At 41.6% G+C, this 23529-nt stretch overlaps 1 protein-coding gene across 1 annotated transcript in view; it reads left to right on the top strand.

The window, feature by feature from the left end:
* Positions 1–23529, top strand: part of OSBPL1A (oxysterol binding protein like 1A) — a 221221-nt gene that overhangs the window by 18835 nt on the left and 178857 nt on the right. The window contains exons 4-5 of the mRNA XM_040264746.1: positions 1945–2030; positions 2946–3020. Of these exons, the coding sequence (XP_040120680.1) occupies positions 1945–2030; positions 2946–3020 (161 nt within the window). The remainder of the gene's footprint in view (positions 1–1944; positions 2031–2945; positions 3021–23529) is intronic.

Raw genomic sequence — 23529 nt, 5'->3', positions numbered from 1 at the left:
TACCTGTGGTGGAGCATAGGAGAGACCCCTGAATAGGGTGCTGCGGCGAGGATCCTGGCGAGGGCTTCACCACAGTGTGAGATCCTGACTTGATGGAACCACGAATCCACGGGATTCTGTTATTTTTCTTCTGCCGCTGTTAGTGACCTGACTGTGGTTACAGAAAAATTGAGCAAATGTATTTATCAGGCACTGGGGTTTTTCTAAGCTGCTGTGACAAAGATAGGATATTGGAGGGTATCGGCAGAGAAATGTTGATATGAGGACCAAGAAATAGACGCTGGACTGATTGAAGGAAGTGAGGATGGTGGGGAGGTTTACATATAAGCAAAGTGTTTAAAGAACTTGACGGTTGGTTCCACTGAAGAACGAGTTGGGGATTTGCCTGTGTGAACAAGCTGGGAAGTGGGGACTCTGTTCCTGAGTTCAGACGTGACTGTGATATTCGGACTCGGGCTCTGGGATCAGGTACCCAGTGTAGAGCAGAGGCCAGGTTTGTGGGGAAATGAGGAAAGCTGAGTCTGAGATACCAGGTTACTGAATTGCAGTAGACAGTGGCGGTGGCAGGATCTGCCCCAGAGAGACTGTGTTGCCCAGAGTTAAGTGGTGAGGGGTGAGCCACTGGGAGGGTGTAGATGGCAGCAGAGAAAGTCTTCTGGGGTGGGAGTGGAGGCTGGGCTAGCTATGCTTAATGGCAGAAGCCTCAACAGACGGGTCGTAACATGAGTGAGGTCACCAATCAAAGACAGGGTTGGGTTTCAATGGCGAGATTCACGGGGCTTCTGTGCCGTGAGGACCAGCGGGGCTGTGGAAACTGGAGGGCCTCCCTTGTCCAAGAGATAAAGGAGAATCATTGTCATCAGAAAGAGCTAGCTGCCAGTTAAGGACAGAGGGTAAAGAGAAATGTTTCGTGAAATAGACTGTGTTGCCTCTGGAGTTAGGGGCTCTGTGGGCGCCCGTTTGAGAGGGAACAGTCCTGGAGTCTAGTGAATGGAAGGCAGTCACAGGGATACTGTTGGCGCTGGCAGTCCCTCTAGGAGCGGTTAAAGGTCTGTTCTGGGCACAGCGAGGCTGATGGTGGATTTCCTGTTGGCCCCCAAACCTGAATCCAAGAGCTGAGAGCAGCCATTCACTTCCAGCTCCTCCTTGGGGGGCCAGGTGGCTCCGGGGCTTCAGTAGACCCTCCAGGGTAGTGGGCTCTGGTGCTTTGACAAGCTGTATTCTCTCCAGCTTGATTGGGAAGTTGGGTGACCTTCTGAAGTTTCTCAGCTCTAAACTATAGTGCCTTTCTTTTTTCTTCCCTAAACTGAGTTATATTGCTCGTTTTCACCAAACTCAGTTGTTTACCTCTCCTCAGCTGGGATCTGACATTTCATTGCTTCTTATTTTGGTTCTTGTTCTCTAGTTGGACTCGACCACGCTGGTAACCCTTACCCTCGTTTTCTCAAGGTTTTATCTGAAGTCAGGGCTCCGTTTTCAGTCCCTATCTGCAGCGCTGACCGCTTTCCAGACACAGGAACGACCGGTTCTTAGTTCCCCCTTCCTGTCCAGCCCGCTAACATGGGACAGGTTTTCAAAAAGAGGTGCTTTTCATGAAATGCTGTGGCCAAGAGAACCGCATCTTCGTTTGATGCTGGCAAAATGGCAGACACTCGGCACCGTAGAGCCACAGACTAGTCGGAATATAACCCCCATCAGGCCTCCTGCCCCACTTTTAAGAAGAGGACACTGTGTTAGAAGGTGGCAGGAATCTGGGCCCTGTGAGTCCTGATCCATCTCACTCCAAACCCTTCTTAATATCGAGTCTCGTGACTCTCACACTTCAGCCGTGTTGGGTGAAAGGGAGCCCCTGGCCAGTATGTTGGAGCAACTATTAGGGAGAAATTTTACTGTAAAGTTACCTCAATAACATCTAAAAATGCCTCTTTCCATTTTTTTTTTTAGGACGAAGTAAGTCTAATTTGGGCTGGACACCTCTTCACCTGGCATGCTATTTTGGACATAGACAGGTGGTCCAGGATCTATTAAAGGTATTTTTATGGCTTTGATTTTTCAATAAATAAAAAAAATATGGCTACTATATAAATTATAGAAGTCTTAGGAAAAGCCATTTGGGCTATAATGCATAACAGCCTTAGCAATTGCTTATCACTTGATTTTCTTTGCTAAATACATGAATTTGATTAGCTTAATTAAAATTCTATCTTTTTAGTTGTTTGATTTTTACATTATTGACTTTTTAAAGTTGCAAAAATAGACATAGGAATTAATGAAGATACTACGTTGTTTTTTTGAGCATAGTTTAAAAAAAATAGCCAAAGCACATTTTATGTATTTAAAAAATAATGTCATAATCTCTTAATGAGCACTGTGTAATTTAAGAGCTTGTATTTCTCAGTTCTATGATGAATAATTTTTCACTCATACTGATATTTCTGAAATTGGATTACATTTTTAAATTGATCTGTTGGCCCCAAATATGAAATCCAGGAGCCAACGCAGCACTTAAACCTCCAGTTCCTCCACCATTTAATTTGTGATATCTTTCTTTTTCCCCTTAAAACTTATTAAATTGGTGGAGAAAATATGCTGTTTTATTCAGAGACGGTTTTCCTGTTTTTTTTCAACATTTGTGTTTCTAAAATAGAGTGAAGGGCAGATAGATTTTTAAACAAAAGAAACTATTTTCTGTCTATCAAGTAGATTTTTACTTTCAGGAAGCTTACTATTGGGTTGGCCAAAAATTTCGTTTGGGTTTTTTCAAGCAAACCTTTTGGCCAACCAAGTATATTAATGTGAACTGAGTTATTTTTACTAGTGACAACCAGTCACTATTAACAAGTATTTTAATTTTTTAAAATATTTAATATATTCTTAGGGAATTATTTTCACCTTTGTATATTTCTTGATATGTAGAAGATGTTTAAAGCTTTCATGTTTACTAGGCTGGTGCGGAAGTAAATGTATTAAATGACATGGGAGACACGCCACTTCATCGGGCTGCCTTTACAGGACGAAAGGTGAAAAACATTCTATGTTCAGTATTTTCAAGTGAAATATTTGGAAAAGCACTCACAAATGTTTTCTCTTCTATAGTCCTAGGAATAGCAAATGGAAAAAGCCACAAAAAATGTATATACCAGCACTTTGGGTCCAAAAGACCGCAGGCTCTTAGTGACAGACAGTGAGGTCAGTTGTGAAGGTCATGGGGCTCCACTCGAGTGTCCCTGATAGAAGCTCATTCCGTTTCTGCTTGTGTCCCCAGGATTGGGGAACTCCTGCACCTTCTTTATCATCTTTAAACAGTTTTATTGGGGAATAATGTACACTGCCTGAAATTCATCTGCTGTAAGTATACAGCTCAGTGGTTTTTTTGGTGCGTTTACACAGTTGTGCAGCCATGACCACAGTCCAGTTTTGGAACATTTCCATTTGCCACAGAGTTTCCTCGTGCCTGTTTGTATTCATTTCTTGTCTCTTGTCAAGCCTCAGACTACCACTGGTATGCTTTCTGTCTCTAGATGTTTGCTTTTTCTAGACCTGTCTTGTAAATGGGATCATATCAACATTTGTGTCTACCTTCTGTAGTATAATATAGTTAAGGTTCATCCATGACATAGCGTGTATCAGTAATTTGTTCCTTTTTTGGGCTGAATAACATTCTGTTGTATGCATATACCACACTTTTTTTTTTTAATTTATTTTTTATTTTACTTTACAATTCTGTATTGGTTTTGCCACACATTGACATGAATCCACCACGGGTGTACATGCATTCCCAAACATGAACCCCCCTCCCACCCCCCTCCCCACAACATCTCTCTGGGTCATCCCCGTGTACCAGCCCGAAGCATGCCGTATCCTGCATCGGACATAGACTGGCAATTCGATTCTTACATGATATTATACATGTTTCAATGCCATTCTCCCAAATCATCTCACCCTCTCCCTTTCCCTCTGAGTCCAAAAGTCCGCTATACACATCTGTGTCTTTTTTGCTGTCCTGCATACAGGGTCATCATTGCTATCTTTCTAAATTCCATATATATGTGTTAGTATACTGTATTGGTGTTTTTCTTTCTGGCTTACTTCACTCTGTATAACCGGCTCCAGTTTCATCCATCTCATCAGAACTGATTCAAATGTATTCTTTTTAATGGCTGAGTAATACTCCATTGTGTATATGTACCACAGCTTTCTTATCCATTCATCTGCTGATGGACATCTAGGTTGTTTCCATGTCCTGGCTATTATAAACAGTGCTGCGATGAACATTGGGGTACACGTGTCTCTTTCAATTCTGGTTTCCTCAGTGTGTATGCCCAGCAGTGGGAATTATGACCCTTGCTGGGTCATAAGGCAGTTCTATTTGCAATTTTTTAAGGAATCTCCACACTGTTCTCCATAGTGGCTGTACTAGTTTGCATTCCCACCAACAGTGTAGTAGGGTTCCCTTCTCTCCACACCCTCTCCAGCATTTATTGCTTGCAGATTTTTGGATCGCAGACATTCTGACTGGTGTGAAGTGGTACCTCATTGTGGTTTTGATTTGCATTATACCACATTTTTAAGTCTGTCTTCTGTTTATCGGAGAGACTTTTCCCTCTGTATTGCCTTGACACCTTTCGTGGAAATCAGTTGATCATAAATGGGTTTGTTTCTGGACTTCCGTTCTCTTTGTTTGATCTGTATTCTATCACACACTGTCTTATTATAGTAGCTTTATAATTAAGTTTTGATATTGAGTAGTGTAAGTTCTCCAACCTTTTGATCTTTAAAAAATTCTTTTGGCTATTCTCAGTCAAAAGTTTGTTTCTATATAAATTTTAGAATTATTCAGTCAATTCTTATGAAAACACCTGATGGGATTTTGATAGAGATTGTGTTGTCTTGAACCTATAGATAAAGTTGGGAAGAAATGACAGATTAAAAACACTGTCTGCCAATCCAAGGACATCAAATGCCTGTACGGTTATTTAGACCTTTAATTTCGCTCAGCAATGTTTTGAAGTTTTCAATACATAGATCTTGTATTCTTTGGTTAAATTTATTCCAATGCATTGTATTTGTTTTGGTGCTATCTTAGATGGAGTTTTTCTCTTAATTTCTTTTTTGATTTCTTATTGCTGCTGTATAGAAAGACAATTTTTATGTTGTTCTTGTGTTCATGCTGAACTTGCTTTTTAGTGTTAGTATGTTTTTGCAGAGCCCTTAGTATTTTCTATATACCGGATCATACCATCTGCAGATAAAGACAAATGTACTTCCTGCTCGGCAGTCTGGATCCTTTTTTCTTCTTTGTTTTACTAACTAGATTCTAGTTCAGTGTTGAATACAGTGAGAGGAGAAATCTTTGCCTTGATTATTTTATCTTTGGCGAATAGCATCTAGTCTTTAACCAGTAAAAATGATGTTAGTTGTAAATTTCTCTTAGACGCCCTGCATTAGGTCAGGAAGTTTCTTCTGTTTCTAGTTTCTTTTTCCTCTTTATCATGAATGGCTCTCATGTCTTTCGAAATGATCATGTGGTTTTTGTTATTACTCTGTTAATACGGTGAGCGTGTGCTTAGTTGCTCAGTTGTGTCCAACTCTTCCTGACTCCGTGAACTGTATCAGGCTCCTCTATGGGATTATCCTGGCAAGAATACTGGAGTGGGTTGCCATTTCCTGCTCTAGGGAATCTTCCAACCCAGGGATCAAACCCATGACCCTGCTGCCCCTGCAGGCAGATTCTTTACCAGCTGAGCCACCTGGGAAGCCCGTTAATACGGTATATTACCTTAATTTGGAGATGTTAAGCCAGCCTTGTGTTCCTATATAAATCCCACTTGGTATTGATTAATCCTTTTTCTATGTTGCTGGATTCTATTTTCTGATATGTTGTTAAGGATTTTTCAGTCTGTATTCCTGAGAGATACTGCTCTGTAGTTTTCTGTAGATGTGTTCGTCTGGCTTTGGTAACAGGGTAATACCAGCCATGGAGAATGAGGTGAGAGGTAGTTTTTCCTCCTCTGCTTACTGAAATAGCTTGTGAAGGATTTGTATTATTCTTTCTTAAATATTTGATAAAATTCACCAGTGAAACCATCTATGCTTAGATTTTATGTGAGATAAGATCTTAAATTACCAAATCAATTTAATCATTTAATATAGATCTGTTCAGACTTTGTACTTCTTCCTGAGTCAGTTTTGGTTATTTTGTCTTTCTAGGTATTTTCCCTTTTTACCCAAGTTGTCTAATTTGTCTGTGTAAAGTTATTAACAATAGTAATTTATAAATTTCCTTGTGATTTCTTCTTTGACCCACAGGTTAAATAGAAGTATATTGTTTGCCAAATATTTGAAGATTTCCAAAATTTCCATTGTTAATTTCTAATTTAACTTCCCTTATGATCAGATAACTTACTTTAAATTATTTTTTGAAGAATGTATTTTAAATTCTTTTAAAATTTATTACAAATTATTTCACAGTATAGCATTTGATCTATCCTGGAGAATGTTCCTTGAGTGCTTGAAAAAATATCTACTTTGAGGCAGCGGATTCTATAAATGCACATTAGGTTAAATTACTGGTAGGACTATTCAAATCTCTTATCTTTAAGTGATTTGTTTTATCAGATACTGAGAGTGTGAGGTATTGATGTCTGCAACTATAATTCTTGAATTGTGTATTTTTAATTTTGTCAGGTTTTGCTTCATAAAATTTGTGGCTCTGTTAGATGCATATCCATTTACAGTGGGATTATGTGGGTTATATGGGATATGCATACCTTCCTGATGTATTAAACTTTTATCATTATTTATGTCTCTCTTTGCCTTCAGTAATATTTCTTACCATAAAGTTAATTTTGTTTTATGTTAATGTAGCCACTCTAGTGCTCTTACAGTTACTAGTTATGTCTTTTCTCCTTTCTTTTACTTTCAACATCTTTTTATCTTTGAATCTAACATGTCTGTTGTTGGCAGGATATAACTCAGTTGTGTGTTTTTATCATCTGAAAATTTCTCGTTTTTGATGTAGTGTTTAGCCTGTTGTTCAGTTGCTCAGTCCTGTCCAACTCTTTGAGACGCCCATGGACTGCAGCTCGCCAGGCTTCCCTGTCCTTTACTATCTCCTGGAGTTTGCGCAAACTCGTGTCCATTGAGTCAGTTATGCCATCCAACCATCTCATCCTCTGTTACCCGCTTCTCTACCTGCCCTCAATCTTTCCCAGCATCAGGGTCTTTTCCAGTGAGTCAGCTCTTTGCATCAGGTGGCCAAAAAGTATTGGAGCTTCAGCATCAATCCTTCCAATGAATATTCAGGGTTGATTTCTTTTAGGATTGACTGGTTTGATCTCCTTGTTGCTCAAGGGACTCTCAAGAGTCTTCTCCAGCACTACAGTTTGAAAGCATCAATTCTTTGGCACTCAGCCTTCTTTATGGTCCACTTCTCACATCTGTACATGACTACTGGAAAAACCATAGCTTTGATTATGTGGACCTTTGTTTAGTCTGTTCACATTTAATTATTATAACTTTGGACTTACATTTTCTATATTGTATTTATTTTCTATATGCCTCAGGTTCTTTGTTCCTTTGTTTCTCCTTTACTGCCTGCTCTTGTTTTATACAAATATTCTTTACTGTATCATTTTATCCCTCTGGATATTACTTTTGGAGCATATAACAGCAGCTTTATACTTTGTCTGCTAAATTCAACATATGCAGACAACACCACCATTATGGCAGAAAGCAAAGAGGAACTAAAGAGCCTCTTGATGAAAGTGAAAGGGGAGAGTGAAAAAGCTGGCTTAAAACTCAACATTCAAAAAATGAAGATTATGGCATCCGGTCCCATCACTTCATGCCAAATAGATGAGGAAACAATGGAAACAGTGACAGATTTTATTTTCTTGGACACCAAAATCACTGCAGATGGTGACTGCAGCCATAAAATTAAGACACTTGATCCTTGGAAGAAAAGTTCTGTCAAACCTAGACAGCATATTAAAAAGCAGAGACATAACTTTATCGGCAAAGGTCTGTCTAGTCAAAGCTATGGTTTTTCCGATAGTCATGTATGGATGTGAGAGTTGGATTGTAAAGAAAGCTGAGCACCAAAGAATTGATGCTTTTGAACTGTGGTGTTGAAGACTCTTGAGAGTCCATTGGACTGCAAGGAAATCCAACCAGTCTATCCTAAAGGAAATCAGTCCTGAATATTCACTGGAAGGACTGAAGCTGAAGCTCTAATACTCTGGCCACCTGATGCAAAGAACTGACTCATTGAAAAAGATGTTGATGCTTGGAAAGATTGAAGGCAGGAGGAGAAGGTGATGACAGAGGATGAGATGGTTGGTTGGCATCACTGACTCGATGGACATGAATTTGAGCAGGCTCTGGGGAGTTGGTGATGGACAGGGAAGCCTGGCGAGTTGCAGTCCATGGGAGTCTCAAAGAGTCGGACAGAACTGAGTGACTGAACTGAACTTAAATTCAACATATGGACCCACTGAAAGTCAGTTTCTACTGCTTTTTTTGCAGTATGGGCCATATTTCCTTTTTTTGCATGTTTCACAACTTTTTACTGAAAACTGAACATTCTATATAATGTATTTTAGCAACTCTGAATTCTGATTTTTTTCCCCTTGAGGTTATTATATATATGTATTTTTTATTAACTTGCCTAGTCTTCATCTGTGAAATCTGGAATGTGTCTGGCCTGCTGATGTCTCTTCTCTCTCTCCTTTTAAGCATACATACATATATATATATAGAAAGAGAGAGAGTAGTTTTCTTTTTTTAATTATGTATTTATTTGGCTGCATCAGGACTTAGTTGCAGCATACAGGATCTTTGATTGTGGCACAGGGATTCTCTAGTTGTGGCTTACAGGTTCAGTAGTTGTGGCATGATTTTAGTTGCCCCACAGCATACAGGATCCTAGTTCCCCAGTTCAGTTCAGTTTAGTCACTCAGTCGTGTCCGACTCTTTGAGACCCCATGAATTGTAGCACGCCAGGCCTCCCTGTCTATCACCAACTCCCGGAGTTCACTCAGACTCACGTCCATCGAGTCTGTGATGCCATCCAGCCATCTCATCCTGGGTCGTCCCCTTCTCCTCCTGCCCCCAATCCCTCCCAGCATCAGAGTCTTTTCCAATAAGTCAACTCTTCGCATGAGGTGGCCAAAGTACTTGAGTTTCAGCTTTAGCATCATTCCCTCCAAAGAAATCCCAGGGTTGATCTCCTTCAGAATGGACTGGTTGGATCTCCTTGCAGTCCAAGGGACTCTCAAGAGTCTTCTCCAACACCACAGTTCAAAAGCATCAATTCTTCGGCGCTCAGCCTTCTTCACAGTCCAACTCTCACATCCATACATGACCACAGGAAAAACCATAGCCTTGACTAGACGGACCTTTGTTGGCAAAATAATGTCTGCTTTTGAATATACTATCTAGGTTGGTCATAACTTTTCTTCCAAGGAGTAAGTGTCTTTTAACTTCATGGCTGCAGTCACCATCTGCAGTGATTTTGGATCCCCCCAAAATAGTCTGACACTGTTTCTACTGTTTCCCCATCTATTTCCCATGAAGTGATGGGACCAGATGCCATGGTCTTCATTTTCTGAATGTTGAGCTTTAAGCCAACTTTGTCACTCTCCTCTTTCACTTTCATCAAGAGGCTTTTTAGCTCCTCTTCACTTTCTGCCATAAGGGTGGTGTCATCTGCATATCTGAGGTTATTGATATTTCTCCCGGCAATCTTGATTCCAGCTTGTGTTTCTTCCAGCCCAGCGTTTCTCATGATGTACTCTGCATGGAAGTTAAATAAGCAGGGTGACAATATACAGCCTTGACATACTCCTTTTCCTATTAGGAACCAGTCTGTTGTTCCATATCCAGTTCTAACTGTTGCTTCCTGACCTGCATACAGATTCCAGGGGTCAAATCTACATCCCCTGCATCAAAAGCAAAATTCTTTTTTTTTTTTTTTCCACAGACAAAATTCTTAACCACTGGACCACCAGGGAAGGTCTCTGCTGATTTTTTAAAAACTGTCTTAACGTCTGAGCATGGTTTCTGTTATTACCGGATGTCTGTCCCCCTGAGATAGAAATCCCAGTGTGATGGTATTAGGAGGCCTTTGGGAGGTGATTAAGTCATGATGGTAGACCTTTTGTGAAGGGGATTAGTTCTCTTACAGAAGAGACCTTCGAGGGTTCTTGTGCCACTTCTGCCAGATGAGGACAAAATGCGAAGGTGGACGGACATCTGTGAACCAACAAATAGGCTTTCACCAGCCACCAGCTCTGTGCCTTCATCTCTGTCTTCCCAGCCTCGGAAACTGTGAGAAGTAAATCATATTTAAGCCATCCTGTCTGTGGGGGTTTTGTTGTAACACTTTCAGTGGACTAAATTTCCTAGACTTCACCCCCTGCGTCTGCATAGCTTAGTGCTCAGCCAGCGTTTGGGTGGAGGCTTTACCTGAATGCTCAGTCCAACGAGGCTTCTACCCTCTGCTGACGGGGTCCGTGAGTGTGGTCCGCTGTCAGTGTTAAGCCGTTTCTCACTTCTCCCTCTGCTTTTACTTTGTGCAGGGCCTTCTCCTCCGTCCCCTGCACTCTCAGCCAGGAGTGTGTGGGTGGCTTGCCTCGTCCTTCGTTGGTTCTCTCACTTCCAGGCTGCTTTGCCGTTTGCCCTGTGTGGTAGGCGTAATATGGCCTTCCAGAGATGTGCTCATCCTAGTTCCTGAAGCCTGTGGGCACGCTGGGTTACATGGCAAGGGGAAGTCAAAGCTGTAGATGGAATTGAAGTTGCTCATCAGCAGACCTTAACATAGGAACGTTGTTGTGGATTATCTGGTGGGCCCAGTGTGACCACAGAGGCCCTTAAAAGTGAGAGGGAGACAGAAGAAGGATCAGAGGGAGAGGGAGAGGTGCCAAGGAGAGAATGGGCAGAGAGATACAGTGATTCTGACTTGGAAGATGGAGCAAGGGTACCGAGGCATGTGGGCAGCCTCTAGAAGCTAGAAAAGCTAGAGGCAGTGAGTTCTCTGCTGGAAGTTCTGAAAGGACAGTAGCCTTGCTGACGCCTTGATTCTAGCTCGGTGAGGTCCATTTTGAACTTCTGAAATCCAGAACTGTCTAGTAATACATTTATGGTGTTTTCAGCTGCTGGGTTTGTGGAAACAGACTCAGAAGGCTGATATACTCTAATGGGAAAAGGAGCCTTGTGATGTAGGTTTTTCCGTTTATTTCCTACTGAATTTGCTGGTTTTACTGACAAGACCTCTTGTCCTATTGCTCCAAATCACTTCCCTCTGGCAGAGCTACTGGTTTTCATTGCCAGCCCTGGCCTGTCAGATTTCTTGGGGAGTGGGGGTTGGGGCGTGACCATAGCCTGTGGCTAGGTTAAAGATTCTTGTTCTTACCTGAAGTTCTAGTTCCTGTTGAGTGTGCCTCTCAATTTGTTTCTTTAATCCAGTGATCCCCAACCTTTTTGGAACCAGGGACCGGTTTCGTGGAAGACAGTTTTTCAAGGACCAGGGGCAGGGAGGGGTGGTTTGGTGATGATTTAACTGCATTACATTTATTGTGCACTTTGCTTCCGTTGTTATTATATCACCCCCACCTCAGATCATCAGGCATTAGATCCCGGAGTTTGGGGCCCCTGCTTTAGTCGATGCCTCGCCCCGTGAAATGAGTAGTTTTATAATTTTGTCCAATTTTGTCCCTATTTTTCAGGATGATAATTCACTGATCTCTATGCCACCATAGCCAAAATTTACTTCACCTTTTTCCTGGTACTTTTATTATTTCAGTGATCTGGTTAATTATGACATAGAGTGAATTTCTTGTTTGTTCTGTTTATTAACCATTGTCTAACATACTCCAAAAAGGTAGTTTTGTAATCCCCATAATTGAAAGATTTATGTGCATATATCACAAGTTAAAAATTAATTTATTATATGGTTTTATACTTTTCATTATTATGATTAGACTTAACTGATTTTCATATAAATTATTAATCAACCCAGGAAGTGTGTGCTCAGCATGTTTGAATTAGTACATTCCACACTATTTAGTCTATTTGTTCATATATTGATATTTGTGGACCACATACAGAGTCTTCAATGGATAAAAATACCCATTATACTTAAAAAAAAAAATTAAGGTAGTGGGTTAATTGCTATGCTTGACTCTGAGGTCAGAGGAGGGGGAGGTTAAAAAATGAGCTGCAGATAGTTTAATTTTCCTGACTCATATGTGAACTGCTTGCTGTTTTCCTTCATAGCCCTGCCCTTCTCATTCCTCTCTGGGCACCTCGGAAAGTTCTTGGCCATCTATTTCTACATGACACATGTCTACCCGTTCTTGAAAGTATAGCCCAAGTGCTGTCCCCTAAATTCTTTCCTGACTTACTGCAATGAGAAGGAAGCTGTTATTTTCCAGATTTCCTGAGAATATTATAGCATTGTCATTCATCTTCTACATGGTATCTTCGTTGCTGTGTCTTAATTCTACCACTAGATTGTGTTAATCTTGCTCCCAAGGAATTGTATACATTCCACTTAATTTGTATCCTCCACAAGCACCAGTCTTACTGCATAATTACCATCTGTGTAATTACCTAGATCCAATCAGTTCATGGATCTGTGCTGGCTTCTCTGCATATTTGACTATTTCGTTGAACTTGGAACATAAGACCATGCTAAATTAGGCCTTAGTTTGATTTGAATATTAGCATACACATGATGTTATCACTTGTGTTAGAAAATAAGATTGAGCTGAAGCTAAATGGTCATGCCACAGACGAAACATTAAAAATTTATGTGCTCAATATCTAAGCATGATTAAATTTTGAAAAAGTTTAATTTCTAATTGTACTCATGAAAGGAATCAAATTATCCTCTTCTGATGTGATCTTTTACCACGGAGATAGTTTAAAATATGATTGGGTGGTGATTTGATAAATAGAATGAGGAGTTGAAAAGGGATGTGGTTTCTTACAAAACACTTTAAATTCTTATCCTTTCAAATATATAAAATGCAGCTTCCAAAATTTTATAAGGTACCTGTAGGCTTTTCTTGGCCCACTAGCGACCTCTACTGTTCTTTAATAAGAATTAATATTTCAGGATTTTAAGATGTCGTATTTAGCATTTGTTTCTTTATTTTTCAAATGCAGTTCTATTTCTGGGGTTTTTACATCTTCTGCAGTCAATTGAATATTGGAATACAGTCAATACAGTTAGCGGTTGGATTGTAGTGTGGACCTTTGTTTGCACTTACTATCTTTTGCTGGAGCTGAGACTACATAGAAATCAAGGCTTCCTGTGTTCTGTGTCTCAGGTATTTTGTATCTCTCACCTGGAATATAGAGGATATAGATAATCCTGGCGTCCACATAAGCTTTGTCTGTCTTGTTCCCTAGGGCATGCTTCCTCATGCTTACACGTCAAGTGTCTTCTGTGAGTCGAGCACTGTCCAGACACCTTGATGTGTATTGCTGCTTTTACCACAACATGACGTCCCTAAAATTTAGGTGTAAACATTGCTATTTCTTGTAGATTGAGCTCCTGAGAAGGCAGACAGAGATGGAGGTTAGTGTGCAACAGGCTTATCGGCATGCTAAGGGTCACACCTTTGAAAGGAGGGGTGAGCAGAGGCTGGGGTCAAGCTGATCCTCCCACGAGGGCTGCCTCAGCTGACCGTGGGGAGCTCCTGTTGCTGGAATCGGCTTTGGGGCCACAGCTGAATCTTCTCCTCCCTCTTGGACTACGTGCTCTAGATTCTCCCTCCCCTCGGCTCGCAGATCTTGTCTTTGGGGCTTATCTGGGGGAGAGGCTCAGGCCCCCAAGCCTGCAGGTCCCAGTCCTTGGATACCATGCCTTCTTAGACTGGGGTTGTTACACTTGTCCATTTACTGTCAAAGTTGGACAAGGAAACACCAGGAGACGCACTTCAGTGTATCATCTGCACGTGAAGTGTGGTCCTGTGTTTCTGTGGTGTGTAGTCCTCCTCTCTTCTGATGCTCACGTTAATTACCTCTGCTAAGATGGCGACTCTTCTTGCCTCCTGGTCTTTTGACGCAGGAGCCAAATGTTCAGGTCTCCTCTCTCATCTGGCACAGGAATCAGAACGTTTCTGCTAGATGTGGAATATGCTGTCCCTGAAACTGAAGGAAGGCGTTGTGCTTCCTCCTTTGTTTCAGGAAGTGCAAGATGGAAGTGCAAGTTCATCACTTTGGGAGCAGTGTCCTGATGTTACCCATACCACTGAACCCCTGAGAATTTACTGATATGAAAAAAGCCCCTGAATCATAAGATGCCCACCCTCTGAAGCGCATATATCTTATTAAGACCTTCAGCATTCTCCTCCTCGCTCATCTGGTTTTGTTACCAGGCTATCATTGGTGAAGTGGACCAGGGTGATTTCTGCAGGATGCCCAGATGGTTCTGAGGCAGAATTACAAGTGTAAATGTGTACTATTATCTGTGTGAATACAGTGTCTTCTGTCTTTTCTTCTTAGTGAGGATAGGAATATGTTTGCCAGATTAGTTGCTGTGTACTGCGTACATAAGTAGTATTAACCAGCTCCAGCAAAGATTTGGCATCTGGCAGAATGGCTAGAACTGGGGCTGTTTGGCTGAGTTTGTGGGAGTCCACTGCCGTCCTCCGCTTTCCTTCTGGTTTCACAGTGACAGATTGGTGAGTTAAATAGAAGCATTGTAGGGACCGTCAGCCCTGCATACTCGGGGTTTTAAGGGTGGCACTAATTGCTGTCATCCTCCCCAAGTGGGATATTGGTTTTTATTTATCCTGGCAGGGATATGGGGTAGGGCAGACTTAGAGCCTCCCTGTGGCTTTTTTACACTGTAGACCAAGGAAGGGATGTGAGCGTTTGCCAACAACTTAACATGTCTGCTCCAATTACACATTTAGAGACTGGAGAGTGTCCTCTGGATAAGTGTGTGGACTCAGTGCATACACTCTGAAGCAGACCTGGCCCAGGTGTCTTTTACTATCTCACTCCTCTGTATGCCTTGTGTCTAACAGAGGGGCCAGATAATGCAAGAGGCTGAGTCTCATGCATCTTATACTTAGTAACTTGTGAAATGTTTGGGTTTTCCCGTTTCCCTGGCGTACAGTTACTTGAGCAAATGGTCATTGGTCCCTTTGGGGATGGTCTGAGAGATTCATGACTGAATATTTGCTTCGGGGCTGCAGAATCTTCGCTTCCAGGGTCTGGCCTCTCCTTTGATAACATAGTTCTAAGTCTGAAATTGAATCAGGTCCAGAGACTGGACAAGGTGTCATGACTTTTATTGGAGCATCTGTCTTTGGCTTCTGACCATTGTTGATTTCTTCTGATGGTACAAGTTGAGGTGTATCTGGAAGGCTCTTAGCAGCATGAGCAAAGCAGTGGCCCCCATTCTAGGGGACAAAATGCCAGAAATGCCATGGCAGATAATTGAAGCTTTTAAATAAGCAGGCATGCTGAGTTGAATATGGATCATACCAGATAATTTGTGCCCTGAGAGGGCCTGGAGATGCATCATCTACCAAAACACTGAAAAATTGGGCAGAAAAGGCCCCAGCACCACTGAGAAGCTGTTTCTATGTCCTCTGAGGTCCAGAGCTGCCTTTAGGAAATTGCATTGTGGGGAACTTCCCTGGTGATCCAGTGGTTAAGACTCCGTGCTTCCACTGCACGGGGCGTGGGTTCCATCCCTGGTTGGGGAACTGCTAAAATCCTGCATGCCACCAAGAAAAAGGAGATGCCTGTGCAGATCTGCTTCATTGGTAACAGTAGGGATAGGCCCCCCCAAACAGTAGAGGCCTGGAGGTGGCACTTAAACATCAGAAATCAAGTGGCTGTAGTTACGGTAATGAATGAGTGAGTTCAGAGGGTCGAGGTCGAGAGGGCTGACCTGCAGAGTTATGGAAATGGTTAGCAGGATATGGCATTTCAGAAGGCAAACTGCCCTGGAGTTACCAGGCCAAATAGTAGCAGATGCTGCTTTCCTCATCTTTTTTCCCTTTTTATTCTTTTTTGGCTATATTCAGAAAGTACTACTTCATGCAAATTCTTCAGTAACTTACTATACATTTGTTAAATGGGTGCTCAGTTCTGTGTTTTCTCTCCTTTCTTTTCCCCTTTTCCTACCACTTACTCACTCCACGCCATCTATCTCTTAGTGTTTGACTAATTTCTGTTGACCTGTCTTCAGATTTACTGATTGTTTTCTCAACTGCTCTCTGATGTCTACTGAGGTCATTAAAGGCATTCTTTATCTTATTTCCAGCATTTTCCTTTGACTCTTAAAAAAATTTTTTTAAATTTAATTACTTGGCGGTACTGGGACTTAGTTGCAGCATGTGAACTCTGAGTTGTGGTGTGTGGGATCTAGTTCCCTGATCAGGGATCGAACCCTGTCTCCCTGTGTGGGAAGGAAGTCTTAACCACTGGACCCCCAGGGAAGTCTCAGGGATTCACTATATTTAAGGTTTCGTCCCGTATTTTCCAGAGCTGTGTTCTCACAAAGCTGATCCCTCCTCTGGGAAAAGGCACTGCGAAGTCCGTTCCTCTTGCATCCTTGGTTGCTCTTCTGGTTCCTACCTGTTTGTGTTTGCTCATTTTCCTTACTTTTCATTTTAGGTGTTCCTCTGATTTTTAAAACAATTATTCTTCTCTTTCCTCTTGAAACTGTCCCCCTAAGAAACCCATCCACACTTAAGGCTTCATCGTTTCTCCTGGGGGATTATTTGGAAATCTATCTTGGCCTCATACTTCTTTCCAGGCATCCAGGTCTTCTGTCTTTGCTGTGTGTTTGGGCTCCTCACTGCTCAGGGCTCTGGAATTTCACGTTTCTAACATGGTTTCTCTCTTCCTTCACGCTAGTTTTTTATGCAGTGTTTGTATTGGTCATTGAAGTACTTGTCACTTTAAATTCTCTTTTTTACTGACTGCTTGAGAACATGCTCATTGCTTTTTACCTGGACTGCCCTGTTTCCCAGTGCCCTTTCCAATCTTTTTTTTTTTTTTCCAACCTTGTAATTCCACCCTGTCCAGCAATGCCCCAGTCACTCTCCTAATCTCAGCTCTGATTTTCGTCAGCACTTTCTCTTTCTCTGATCCCTTCAGTATTCATCATCCAAATATGTTTTCCCTGATGTTTGGAGGGCCTTGTACAATGTAAGAGCTTAAGTATGTTAACTGAATAATTAATGAGTGTGGAGAGTTGGCAGACCGTGCAGAAGAGAACCACATATTCAGTTGACACGAGGAAAACTTGTTAGGGAACAGTGGTTGGAGGTGGAATTTTGTGAAAAAAGCACCAGAGACTGCTCAGGACTATATGAGGAATTCTAGATCCTGAGGGATGAAGATTACAGCTAATCTTTTGCTATCTGTACAAAATGTTAGGTCCAGTGCAGGAGATGAAAGAGATGTGGATTCAATTCCTGGGTAGGGAAGATCCCTTGGAGGAGGAAATGGCAACCCACTCTGGTATTCTTAGTGGAAAATCCCATGGACAGAGGAGCCTGGCAGGCTGCAGTCCATGGGGTCGTGGAGAGTCAGACACAGCTGAGCACACACAGTGTTAGAGGGGCAGGATGGTCTTTAGTGTTGGCATAGAGAAGCACAGTTTGGCTTAAAAACTTCTTTTCCTTAAATATAAGAATAATGCTACAGCAGACCCTTGAAGAAAATTAAAACTTTCTCTACCCACTGAGATACTAAAAATCGCTGGTGACTTCTCTGTTAGGGGTGTTTCATTCCCATCCCTGCAGTAGAATCCAGTCACCAAGCTGCCTTCTTTTTTCTAATTGTGATTTAAATAAAAACCTCTTCTGATGACTTCTGCCTGAGCACTTGAGTTCCTCACCTGGAGGGCTTCTTAACCTACAAGTTTCTGGGTCTTATCCCTGACATTTCTGATTCAGTGGGTCTGAGAGGGGCTTAAGAACTTGCAGTTCTGCCAATTTCATGGTTCGTGCAGATACTGCAGGTCTGGGGACCCCACTCGGAGAACGTTTGCTCTTCTTCACAGGGTGGTCAGGTGTTCTTTGTAACTTGCAGTCTGATTTCATTCCTCTGAACCCTTTCAAAGGTGTCGCTTCCCTTGCCAAACCCCTGAGATTGCATGGAAGCAGCTCCGACCCTCTGCATTGCCTTGATTCCCCCTGTAGCCTGTTTTCACATAATTGAAGCATATTCTGTTTTCTTAAAGGTAACTGTCTATCTCTGTGCATACCATTTCTTCTGCCCATTTTCCATAGTCCAGCCCTTTGGGGATTTATATCAGTCTGGCTCCACATTTTTTCTTTTTTTTAAAAAAAAAAAGTTCTTAAATTAAACAAATAATTTGGCTGTGCTGGGTCTTAGTTGTGGTATGAAGGATTCCATCACAGTGAGACACTTAGTTGTAACATGTGGAATCTTGTTTCTTGACCAGTGATTAAACCTGGATCCCCTGCACCGGAAGTGTAGCATCTTAGCTGCTAGACCACCAGGGAAGTAGGGTTTTTCTTTTTTTTTTTCCACTTTAGTTTTTAAATTGAAGAATAATTACTTTGCAGATTTTTGTGGGTTTCTGTCATCCATCAACAAGAATCAGCCATAGGTACACCCATGTACCCCCCCTCCCAAACCTCCCGCCCCATCCCACCCCTCTAAATTGTCACAGAGCCCCTGTTTGAGTTTCCTGAGTCATACAGCACGTTCCCATTGGCTATCTATTTGACGTATGGTACTGCAAGTTTCCATGTTACTCTCTCCATACATCTCACCCTCTCCTTCCTCTTCCCCCCTCACCCCCCGCCATCCCCCGCCTCCTCCATGGGCCTGTTCTCTATGTCTGTTTCTCCATTGCCGAAAGTTTTACTTTTGTTTCAGGTTTGAAGGAGTCATTAACAAAAGAAACCACTCATTACACTCAAACAATTTCAGTATTTAATAGAGGATTATATAACTTAATTTCAATATACAGTCAATAAAAGAAAAGAGAAATAGAAACAAGAGAGAAGAGTAACAGCATATGCATCACCAAATTGGGCTGACCAGTATCCAGGCTTAGACCGCATGCTCGGGAGCCCTGAGGAACAGCAGTCTGGAGTCCTAATTGGGAAGAGGTCTTGAGCAGTGTTTCCACTCCACAGGTGTGACTTCAGATTGCAGGTTCCAGGGTTCCTGCTTATAATCCCAGGCCACAAACTGATATCACCATCAATTTTCATGCAAAAATGCAGCTCTGGTTTTACTGTAACCTTTTTACAATGCTGTTTGTTTTATCTTATGAGTTAAGATGATGCTGTTAAAGTGCTGCACTCAGTATGCCAGCAAATTTGGAAAACTCATCAGTAGCCACAGGACTGGAAAAAGTCAGCTTTCATTCCAATCCCAAGGAAAGGCAATGCCAAAGAATGTTTAAGCTACTGCACAATTGCAGTCGTCTCACACGCTAGCAAAGTAATGCTCAAAATTCTCCAAGCCAGGCTTCAACAGTCCGTGAACTGTGAACTTCCAGATGTTCAAGCTGGTTTTAGAAAAGATAGAGGAATCAGAGATCAAATTGCCAACATCCATCAGATCGTCAAAAAAGCAAGAGAGTTCCAGAAAAAATCTACTTCTGTTTTATTGACTATGCCAAAGTCTTTGACTGGGTAGATCACAGCAAACTGGAAAATTCTTCAAGAGATGGAAATACCAGACCACCTGACCTGCCTCCTGAGAAATCTGTATGCAGGTCAAGAAGGAACAGTTAGAACTGCACATGAAACAACAGACTGGTTTCAAATAGGAAAAGGAGTGCGTCAAGGCTGTATATTGTCACTCTGCTTATTTAACTTATATGCAGAGTACATCATGTGAAGTGCCAGGCTGGATGAAGCACAAGCTGGAGTCAAGATTGCCGGGAGAAATATCAGTAACCTCAGATATGCAGATAACACCACCCTTATGGCAGAAAGTCAAGAAGAACTAAAGAGCCTCTTGATGAAAGTGAAAGAGGAGAGTGAAAAAGTTGGCTTAAAGCTCAACATTCAGGAAATGAAGATCATGGCATCTGGTCCCATCAGTTCCTGGCAAATAGATGGGAAAACAATGGAAACAGTGAGAGACTTTATTTTGGGGGGTTCGAAAATCACTGTAGATGGTGACTGCAGCCATGAAATTAAAAGACACTTGCTCATTGGAAGGAAAGCTATGACCAACCTGGACAGCATATTAAAAAGCAGAGGTTACCTTGCTGACAAAGATCCATCTAGTCAGAGCTATGGTTTTTCCAGTAGTCATGTATGGGTGTGAGAGTTGGAATGTAAAGAAAGCTGAGTGCCAAAGAATTGATGCTTTTGAACTGTGGTGTTGGAGAAGACTCTTGAGAGTCCCTTGGAGAGCAAGGAGATCCAACCAGTCAATCCTAAAGGAAATCAGTCCTGAATATTCATTGGAAGGACTGATGCTGAAGCTGAAACTTCAGTACTTTGGCAACCTGATGTGAAGAACTGACTCATTGGAAAAGACCCTGGTGCTAGGAAAGATTGACGTCAGGAGAAGGGGATGACAGAGGATAAGATGGTTGGATGGCATCACCGACTTAATGGACATGAGTTTGAGCAAGCTCCAGCAGGAATTGGTGATAAGACAGGGAAGCCTGGTATGCTGTAGTCCATGGGGTCGCAAAGAGTTGGACATGACTGAGCGACTGAACTGAAGTGTGAGTCATAGGATATCATTAAACCCCGTTGGCAGGCCTCTAGGACTCAATTCCAAGACCCCACTACCTTGCTTATTTAAAGTGCTGCCTGACTAGCTGTGCTTTTGGGAGGTAGAGAACACAGGCAGTGCTCAGGCAGGTCAGAAGCAAGGTCAGAGGTCTCTCCTGCTTCTGAAGCCTGAACAAGACTTATTCCATTTAAATTTCCCTAACAGAAAGTCCACCACATTAATTCTTATATTTTCTTGAAAATTGGGACAATTAATTACTAGAACACTGGTGCAGTTGCAGAGATTGTATGAAACAGTTAGATGAGCTGGGTTGAGAAATAACATTTATTAACTTGAATGTGCCATGTGGTACCCAGCTTGAATAATCTCTACTCTCTTTCTATAGGCACATGATTGTGGTCTATTTCATGTACTTTACAGGTCACCCATATACAATTCAGTGATTCAGGTATGTTGACAGACATGTGCAACCATTAACACAAATCAGTTTTAGAACATTTGGATTACCCCAAAAGAAATCTTGTACTTATAAGCTGTTATTCCGTTACCCCTTCTCCCCAGGCTCTGGCAACCACTAATTTGCTGTCTCTTTAGATTTGTGCATTCTAGACATTTAACATTAATGGAAGCATATAACACATGATTTTCTGTGACTGGCTTCTTTCATTGAGCATAATGTTTTCAAGGCTTATCCATGATTATAATGTATATCAGTACTTCATTTTTTATTGCCACATAATATTCCATTGTAAGGGCTCCCCTGGTAGCTCAGCTGGTAAAGAATCTGCCTGCAATGCAGGAGACCCTGGTTTGATTCCCGGGTCGGGAAGGTCCCCTGGAAAAGGGATAGGCTCCCCATTCCAGTATTCTTGGGCTTCCCTGGTGGCTCAGATGGTAAAGAATCTGTTTACAATGTGGGAGACCTGGGTTCGATCCCTGGGTTGGGAAGATCCCCTGGAGGAGGGCATGGCAACCCACTCCAGTATTCTTGCCTGGAGAATCCCCATGGACAGAGGAGCCTGGTGGGCTGTAGTCCAGGGGTCGCAAAGAGTCAGATACGACTGAGCGACTAAGCATAGCTTTCCATTGTATGGAACAACATTTTATTTATCCCACCATCAGCTGATGGACATCTGGGTTGTTTCCAATTTTTGGATATTATGAATATTCTTTGAACATTCATGTGCAAGATTTTTGTCATGGACATATATTTTCATTTTTCTTGTGTCTTTACCTAGGAGTGGAATTGCCATACCACATGGTATTTCTATGTTGAGTATTTTGCAGAGCTGCCAAACTAATTTCCAAAGCAGCTATACACCATTTTACTTTGCCACTGGCCTTGTGTGAAGGTTTCATTTTCTCCACGTCCTCATTGCACTTGTTGTCAGTCTTAATTTTAGGCATCCTAATGGTTGTGAAATGGTATCTCATTTGGTTTTGATTTGCATTTCCATAATGATTTATCGAGCATCTGTTCATATACTTACTGGCCATTTTTCTTTGGAAAAATGTCTATCGAATCCATTGCCCATATACTTATTTATTTATTTAATTTTAAAGACAAATTTGTAGAGTAGTTTCAGACTCACAGCAAGATTGAGAGGAAGATACAGATTTCTCATGTATATTGTGCTTACACACATGCATCCCATTATCAACATTCCTCACCAGTGTGGTCCTTTTTCTTTTTTCCCTTAAAGCAAGTTATGACCCTACACTAACACATTGCAACCACCCAAAGTCTGTAGTTTACTTTAGGGTTCGTTCTTGTTGTATGTGTAAGGAGAAAAATGTAACGAAATGTGTCTATCATTACAGTGTTTTTACTGCCCTAAAAATCCGCTATGCTCTCCTTGTTCATCCCTCCTCCTACTCCAACCCCTGGCGACCACTGATCTTTCTCTTGTCTCCACAGTTCTGCCTTTTCCCAAATGTTATGTAGCTTCCCTGGTGGCTCAGAGGTTAAAGCGTCTGCCTCCAATGTGGAAGACCCGGGTTGGATCCCTGGGTCGGGAAGATCCCCTGGAGAAGGAAATGGCAATCCACTCCAGTATTCTTGCCTGGAGAATCCCATGGAGGGAGAAGCCTAGTAGATTATAGTCCACAGGGTCGCAAAGAATCGGACACGACTAAGCGACTTCACCTCCTCACCTCCTCACCTGATCATACAGTATGTGACCTTTTCAGATTCTTTGCTTATTTTTAAAATCGATAGTTTGGTTGGTTGGTGTTGAGTTATTTAGGAGTTATTTACATATTCTAGATATAAATCCTAGATCAGATACATGATTTTCAAATATTTTCTCCCACTCTGGATTGCCTCTTCATGCTCTTGATATTGCTGTTTGTTGTAGAAATTTTTTAATTTTGAGTTAGTCCAATTTATTTTTTTTTAACCTATATTTTTGGTGTTGTATCCAAAAAATCATTGCTAAATCTAATGTCATGTAGCTTCCTCTTATATTTTCTAAGAGTTTTAAAGTTTTCCACTAAGTCTTTCATCCATTTTCTGTTAATTTTTGTATGTGGTGTAAAGTATGCAGGTGCAGTTTTATTTTTTCACATGTGACTATCCAGTTTTTCCCAGCACCATTTGTTGAAGAGACTGTCCTTTTCTCTTTGAATTGTTTTGGCACCCTTATCGAAAATCATTTGAACACATATGTGAGAGTTTATTTCTGGACTCTGTGCTCTTCCATTGGTCTACATGTCTGTCTTTATGTCATTATAGCACTGTCTTGATTACTTTGATCAGCTTGGAGGTAAATTTTGAAATCTGGAAGTGTGACTTTGTTCTTTTTCAGTATTGTT

The sequence above is a fragment of the Oryx dammah genome, unplaced genomic scaffold, assembly GCF_014754425.2.
Source record: "Oryx dammah isolate SB20612 unplaced genomic scaffold, SCBI_Odam_1.1 HiC_scaffold_22, whole genome shotgun sequence".
Lineage (NCBI taxonomy): Eukaryota > Metazoa > Chordata > Mammalia > Artiodactyla > Bovidae > Oryx > Oryx dammah.
This window is presented reverse-complemented; position numbering and strand designations above follow the sequence as displayed.